This window comes from Loxodonta africana, chromosome 20 (genome assembly GCF_030014295.1).
Source record: "Loxodonta africana isolate mLoxAfr1 chromosome 20, mLoxAfr1.hap2, whole genome shotgun sequence".
Classification (NCBI taxonomy): Eukaryota; Metazoa; Chordata; class Mammalia; order Proboscidea; family Elephantidae; genus Loxodonta; species Loxodonta africana.
Window position 1 is genome coordinate 16342489 of NC_087361.1, and position 8537 is coordinate 16351025.

Sequence of the window (8537 nt, forward strand, 5' to 3'; positions counted from 1 at the left end):
GAGACTGCTCAAGGAACATAATTCAGTCTTAGCCAAAGAGGAGCTGTGTCAGTTGGATTCTGAGAAAGTAAATTGGCATATGTTAATTTGATCTTGTCACTGAACTGGAAGTAAATTGGTAGCTTAGACCACAAGAATCTGGTCTCAGCTTTAAGAGAACCCCCCACCTCAGCCTTGGACACACATCCATATAAGCTTAACCAGATTCTTGTCCTTGCCTTTGCCTGGTTAGTTCTTGTAGTATAGCAATGCAGTTCCTATTCAAATATTTGTCCATGCTTAATATTGCAAATAAACTGCTCATAGAGATAGAGTGCAGGAGATCTGTAATGTTTGTGGGACTATATTCCAAGCAAGGAGCCCTCACAGCCCAAACATATGACCACTACACTGCAAACTGAAAGGTAGGCAGTTCAAACTCATCTAACCTACCAGTGGACAAAGACCAGGCAATCTGCATCCATGAAGATTATAGCCAAGAAAACTCTATAGGGGAACTACTCTCTTCTGTCACATGGGGTAGCAATAAGTTAAAATTCACTCCACTGCACCCAGCAACACTATCCAGAGATATTTCCAAATCCGAAAAATTCCTGAATACCACTATATCATATAACGTCTTACATGGAAGTCATTATACAGACTAGATATGAGGAATTTTAATCTTGATATTTTGTTGTTTAATACAAGATAATGTCCTTTTTTAAAGAAAAATTGTTGTTATTAAGATGCACCAATATTTTTAGACCCCCACATGTTTCTTAGCTTTCATTTCAGGAACACTTTCTGCAAAGAATCAGTGTTTGTCAGTTTATCAGAATTTTTGTAACTAGTAGACCGTCACAGCGGCCTTACTAACATGCCAGTCTAACACAATGAACAAGGATCAGTCATGAACTAAATGATTCACACTTATATATTGGCCTTAATTACTGACAATTATTAAATGTAATTTGGGGAGGGGACTCCTTGCAGATAGTAAATTATCAAAAACTGAATGTTCAGATAATGAGGAAGTCCAGTGTTTCCAAGTCAGTCAGCTGTGGCTGACGCGAGGACACTTCAACTGGACCCACATCAAGTAAACATTGTACGAAGCTGGGTTCCTTCACATGGTGCGCAGTGACCATCCTGACCACTACCCTCTGTGACAGGGCACAGCCATGACTAATCTTCAGGGCTTGGGGACTTGCTTATGCAAAGCGTGAGAATAGGCAAAATTTGAAATTTCTCTTCAAAGCTGTTTACTTCTTTGTAACTTTCTTCAGGGCACCTATAACCTCTTTATTTCTCAAACTGTAAATAAAGGGGTTTATCAGAGGAATTATAACTGTGTAAAACAGTGAATACATCTGATCCTGATATTTATCAGGTAACACATACATGAAGAAAAGTGTGCTATAGAACAAAGAGACAGAGAGCAGATGAGCACTGCATGTGGAGAAGGCTTTACTTCTGCCCTTTTCTGATTTTTTTTTTTTTAGGATATCAAAAAGCACACGAATATAAGAGATTATGATGGTCATTAAAGTGAATATTTGTATAAATATGCCAAAAATAAATATCATTAGTGCATTAGTAGATGGGTCAGTGCATGAAATTTTGAACAGTTGTAAGATTTCACAGTAGAAATAATGGATTATATTAGACCTGCAGAAAGTTAGCCTTAACGACAAAACCACATGAATCAGGGAATGCAGAAAACCGATAGCGTATGAAATACTTATCAACTGAGTGCAGAGTCTGTTGGACATCACCACAGGATAAAGCAAAGGGTTACATATAGCTACATATCTGTCATATGCCATCACTACCAGGAGGAAGCATTCTGTAGTTGCACTGAAAGCAAAAAAAAAAAAACTGGGTGATGCATTCTGCCAGAGATATCATTGTAGTTCTGTCTAAGAAATTGATCAGCATCCTAGGGGCCACAGAGGTTGAAGTGCAAGCATCTGCAAAGGCTAAACCACCAAGGAATAAGTACATGGGCGTGTGAAGATGGGGGTCCCTCCAAATGAGAGCCATCAGTCCGAGATTTCCCACCATGGTGATGAGGTAGATCACCAAGAACACCAGGAACAGTGGGACCTGCAGCCATAGGCGATCTGTAAGTCCTGTGAGAACAAACTCTGTCACCAGAGTCCTATTTTCTTCTGGCATATCCACCCTTTCCAATCACTGTAATGAGAAAAGAAAACTGTCACTAACAATAATATAAAGCAGTGACATTTTAATTTTTTCTTTGTAAATTCAATTATACCTTAGTGGTATTTCCTACTGAATCAGTAGTTTTTAAAGTGTAACTTTCATCCTTGAGTAAGATATATTTACAAATTCTGAATTTAGTATGCAATCCTAAAACTTAGGGGAAAATTTGAAATGAATGCAAGTATTTGAAATGATACTGAAATTGTTATTTCAACTGCGTGTGGAAAAGAGGTGGACTAACAATTTCCTATATGGATAGCTACATAATTTTTTTATTACATACCGGAATAGATCAAAAACAAAGGAAAACGGGAAAAAATATGGTGGGAAAATATTTGCAAGATATCTTTAATATACAAGGTTTGTTGTTGTTGTTGTTAGGTGCTGTTGAGTTGGTTCCAACTCATAGCAACCCTATGCACAACAGAACAAAACACTACCCTGTCCTTCCCCATCCTCACAATGGTTGTTATGTTTGAGCCAATTGTTGCAGCCACTGTGTCAGCTCATCTTGTCGAGTGTCTTCCTCTTTTTCAGTGACCCTCTACTTTACCAAGCATGATGTCCTAATCTATGGACTGGTCCCTCCTGATAACATGTCCAAAGTATGTGAGATGAAGTCTCCCCATCCTCACTTCCAAGAAACACTCTGGCTGTATTTCTTCCAAGACAGACCTGGTCATTCTTCTGGCAGTCCATGGTATAGTCAATATTCTTTGCCAACACCATAATTCAAAGGCATCAATTCTTCTTCGGTCTTCCTTATTCATTGTCCAGCTTTTGTATGCACATGAGGCAATTGAAAATATCATGGCTTGGATTAATCTCACTTAAGTCCTCAAAGTGACATATTTCCTTTTTAACACTTTAAAGAGGTCTTTGGCAGCAGATTTGCCCAATGCAATACGTCCCTTGACTTCCTGGCTGCTGATTCCGTGGGTGCTCATTATGGATTCAAGTAAAATGAAATCCTTGACATCTTCAATCTTTTCTGTTAATCATGATGCTTATTGGTCCAGTTGTGATGGTTTTTGTTTTCTCTATATTGATGTGTCTTTGATCTTTGATCTTCAACAGTAAGTGCTTCAAGTCATCCACACATCTGTCAGTTTGTCATATTGCAGTCGCTTGCATGTTGTTGTGATGCTGGAAGCTATGCCAGTGGTATTACAGATACCACCAGGGTCACCCTTGGTGGACAGTTTTCAGCTGAGTTTCCAGACTAAGACACGGTAGGAAGAAGGACTTGGTGGTTCACTTCTGATAAACTGGCCAGTGAGAATACTATGAATAGCAGTAGAACATTGTCTGATGCAGTGCCAGAAGATGAGCCCCTCAGGTCTGAAGGCACTCAAAATACAACTGGGGAAGAGCTGCCTCCTGAAAGTAGTGTCAAGCTTAACAACATGGATGGAGCCAAGCTTTCAGACCTTCATTTGCTGATGTGGCATGACTCAAAATGAGAACAAACAGCTACAAACATCCATTAATAAAAGGTATGTGGAATGTATGAAGTATGAATCTAGGAAAATTGGGAATCATCAAAAATAAAATGGAACGCATAAACATCCTAGGCATTAGTGAGCTGATTGATATGGAGTGGTATTGGCCATTTTGAATCAGACAATCATATGGTCTGCTATGCCAGAAATGACAAATTGAAGTGGAATAGCATCACTTTTATCATCAAAAAGAACATTTCAAGATCTTTTCTGAAATACAACGCTGTCAGGATAATATTAATACACCTTCAAGGAAGGCCAGTTAGTACAACTTTTATTCAAATTTATGCACCAATCACTAACGCCAAAGATGAGTAAGTTGAAGATTTTTACTAACTTCTGCAGTCTAAAAATGATCAAACATTCAATCAAGATGCATTCATAATTACTGGTGATTGGAATATGAAAGTTGGAAACAAAGAAGTAGGATAGGTAGTTGGAAAATATTGCCTTACTGATAGAAATCAAGCTGGAGATCACATGATAGAATTTTGTAAGATCAATGATTCCCTCATTGCAAACACCTTTTTTTGGCAACATAAACAGTGACTATACACATGGACCTCACCAGATGGAAAACACAGGAATCAAATGGATGATAGAAAAGCTCAATATCATCTGTCAGAACAAGGTCAGGGGCCGGCTGCAGAAGAGATCATCAATTGCTCATATGCAAGTTCAAGTCAAAGCTGAAGAAAATCAAAACAAGCCCAAGAGAACCTAAATAGGACCTTCAGTATATCCCAACTGAATTTGGAGACCATCTCAAGAATAGACTTGACACATTGTACACTTACGACATATAAGGTTAGTGGGTTCATAATTATAACACACACACACAGACATACACGCCCTCTTACAGAAAGGTGAAAACAAGTGAGACAACCTACTGAAAAATGAACAAAAGATATGAACACAAATGTTTACAGAAAAGCAAATCAAAATGAATAATATAGGAAACAATGCTCAACCTCCTTAAAAACTAGGGATGTTTTTAAAATGGTACACCATTTTCACTTATCAGATAAGCAAAACAGTAAAACGATAAGTAATACTTGCAGATGACAGAAAAAGTGAGAAAAGAAGTAATTTCTAATACAACTGGTAGGCATGTAAATAGTAATAGATATGACATTATCCATGAAAATTAGAAATACATATAAGATTTGATCTAACAATCACACTTTTGGATATATATTCTAGAAGTAGTGTAATACATACCCAAGAATAAAGTACAATAAAGTTTAATAAAGCATTTTTCTTGAGGGCAAAGTCCTGGAAAACAAAAAAGCTCTTATCACCACAAATTGGTTGAATAAATTATATTAGAAATCTTACTGTGTAATATTATTCAGACATAAAAAAATGGAATAGAGCCATACCAGCTAATGTCCGATAATCCCCAATATATAAATTAATATGCAAAAACCAATAAACCAAAACTGTTGCCGTCGAGTCTATTCCAACTCATAGCTACACTATAGGTCAGAGTAGAACTCCCCCATAGAGTTTCCAAGGAGCGCCTGGTGGATTTGAACTGCTGACCTTTTGGTTAGCAGCCATAGCACTTAACCATTAACCAAATTAATATGCAAGGAAGTGTAAATTGTATGATCCTATATTAATAAAGTAATGTATTTTTAAATGCTTTTGTGCTGAAATATAAATAAACATGATGACATGAGAATAAATAAAGATGTAGAAGAACACAGCACATTGCTAACACTGACTTCTGGTATGGGTGTATATGTAGTGGTAGGAATAGAGAAAGAGAAAAATGAGACTACCACCTCCTCTACAAAAAAAGAAAAATGCATAATAACAACAAAATACACATCACAGGCCTTGTTATATAAAATTCTGTGATATATGTTTGTATGTTAAAAGATGTATATAGAAAGATGGTCTTCATAAAAATAAGAATAAAATATTATTCTTACCGTTATCAAGGAGTGTTTGACAATGAAAATGCTAATGTAAAATTAGGAATAAATAATCTATAAATTTTTCAATGAAATATCTACTTAAGATCTTTTATTCATGAGATTTTTCATTTAAAGATTCGGTAGTAGATTTTGACCTTTCAGAGTAGGAATGATTTTTTGAAGGGGTCAAAAGACACTTGGAAATTGTATAAGATGGTGTCTAAGTACAGTTATAACTTGTATAGTTTTTTCATATAGTTTTCATACAGTTTTGGTAATTTTCGTATGTCCTATTGGGTCGCTGTGAGTCAGAATCAACACATTGTCAGCAAGTTTAGTTTTTGGTTTTGATACACCTCTATATTCCTTGAAAGGGAAACACAAATACATTTAACACAAATAATAACTGTTGAAGCAAGTAACTTAGTCATTCAAAAAAATCAATTCCATAGTTTTACTCATACCTCTTGGCACTTACATGCATTAGGAGAACTGGATTTGTTTAACCAATGAAGAGAACGATGAGTTGTTATTTGCAATCTTCACTAAGCTAAAAAAAAAAATTAATAAATTAAAATTACTAAATACTTACTGAAAGGGATCCCCAATATAATACCAAAACCAAACCCTTTGCTGTCAAATCAATTCTGACTCATAGTGATGCTACAGGCTGGAAGCGAACTGCACAACAGGGTTTCCAAGGCTGTAACTCTGTAAAGCAGACTGCCACATCTTTCTACCACAGAGAGACTGGTGGGCTTGAACTGCCGACCTTTTGGTTAGTAGCCAAACACTTAACCACAACACCACCTGGGCTTCATTATTAAAATACACACAGGCTAAAAGTTTCACTTGAGTATGTTTTTGGAAAATAGACTATGTGAATACTAAGAAAATGTGATTTGCTCTCCAAGGTGGGGATTTTGTCCAAAGTTAACTGGCCCAGGTTTCTTTGCAACCCCAAATCACCAAATAACAGGTATTTCTAATTTCATTTCCTAAATTCAGCACAATTAAGCCAAGAATTAGCAAGCTTTATAATTTTTTTCCTTAAAAGTAATGTATTATAGCTGGAAACCCTGGTGGTGTAGTGGTTAAGTGCTACAGCTGCTAACCAAGAGGTCAGCAGTTCGAATCCACCAGGTGCTCCTTGGAAACTTTATTGGGCAGTTCTACTCTATCCTATAGGAATCAACTTAATGGCAGTGGGTTTGGTTTTGGGGGGTTTTATTATAGCTAGTCATCAAACTGAAAGCCAAAATATTGCCATTCTGAAAAATTACAAATAAAGTAGACATAAACTGTGTGGCTTGTGTCTCAATAAAGAAAACTCTCTAATGTATGAAATAAATTTTGAAGCTGTTGAATCAATCTTACTATGATTACATTAATCTTTCCATTTACGTCATTTTTCTATTGAAGTTTATTGTTTACAAAACTTTGTGATGTATGTGTCTCCTCCACAATCAGGCACCCCTTTTCCTTGGTCCAAATTTTGGAGGCTGCTTGAGAAAAATTCCAATGCCTCACTGGAATTTTAATTTCTTACATAGACATCTTCTTATCATCTAGAGACAAACTGCAAAACTCTAAATAATAAAAGTTGCAGAAATCATTGTACTCTCACCACATTTCTGTAAATCATCGGGAAATTGGAAAAATGCTAGTTTTCCTGAAGTAACCTAGAAAATACAGACATGAGGCAGTGATTGCTTACTCATTGATTCTCATCAGTAACTCCAAAATGAATGGAGATAATATTTATTACTGCTGTTTCCAAATTTGTTCTTGTTTAAAAAGCAAAAGAAAAGAAAGTTATTCCCTCAGCATGTCCAAAGATTCCTTATAGGATGAAGTCAGATTTGTTCTATTGGGTATTACGAGTTAATCATCATTTTAGTCCTACAACTAGCTGTAACAATTAAAAACTACACTTAGGATCCTCAGGGAATATGGTGGAGACTTCTATTCAAAACATCAATAAACAGGTTTTAGAAAATGTTTGTTTTCCTTTCTTCTGTTTCCTTTAAAGGTGTCATCATCCAACTACCTACTCAATATATCCCTTTGGGAATCTACAGGTATCTTAGATTTACCGTGTCCAAATCTGATTTAGGTTATTCTGTTACACCATATTCAGATCTGGCTATCTTCTGGTGTTTTGTCTCAGAGAATAACACCACTAAGCAATCAGTTATGAGAGCCTTGACATTGAACTTTTCCTCAACCTCCATGGATCAACCTTTGCCAATTCCTGAGTTTTACCCTCTAAAATCTCTCATATCCCTGCACTTCTCTCCCTCTCCACAGGCCCAAGCAAGTTGTAGCACAGTCGTCTCTTCCATGGACCACTAAAATAACCTAACAAATTTATCTGCATCCACTAATACTCCCCTCCTATTCATTTTCCAGTCTGCCTCAAGACTAACCTTGTAAAATACAATACTGGTTATGTCTCTACCCCCACTGCACTGTTACCCATTCATCCTCATTTCTACTTAAAACTTGAAATTATTTCCCATTTCTCTTAGGGTAAAGATCAAGATCGTTCAGTCTAGTTATCCCTTAACCCATATCAGAAAATAGACCCAATATTTAGCTACACATAGTCGTCCCTCAGTATCCGCAGGAGATTGGTACCACGACCCTCCCCGCCCCCAAAGATACCAAAATCCACGGCTGCTCAAGTCCCTTATATAAAATGGTGGGTAGCATTTTCATATAACCTACGCACATCTTCCTTAAATCGTCTCTACCCATTGTAATACCCATTGCTATCAAATCAAGTCTGACTTATAGAAACCCTACACGGCTTCCAAGGAGTAGCTGGTGGATTTGAACTGCCAACCTTTTGGTTAGTAGCCAAGCTCTTAACCACTGGGCCACCAAGTCTCCGTTTCCA

The 8537-nt window shown here is 36.8% G+C and overlaps 1 protein-coding gene across 1 annotated transcript; it reads right to left on the minus strand.

Moving 5' to 3' along the window:
* Positions 1–1244: 1244 nt before the first annotated feature.
* Positions 1245–2168, minus strand: LOC100665509 (olfactory receptor 5AC2-like). The gene is given in 2 exon segments (XM_010590394.3): positions 1245–1859; positions 1861–2168. Coding segments are annotated over 2 exon segments (915 nt in total). The 5' UTR covers positions 2161–2168.
* Positions 2169–8537: the final 6369 nt, after the last annotated feature.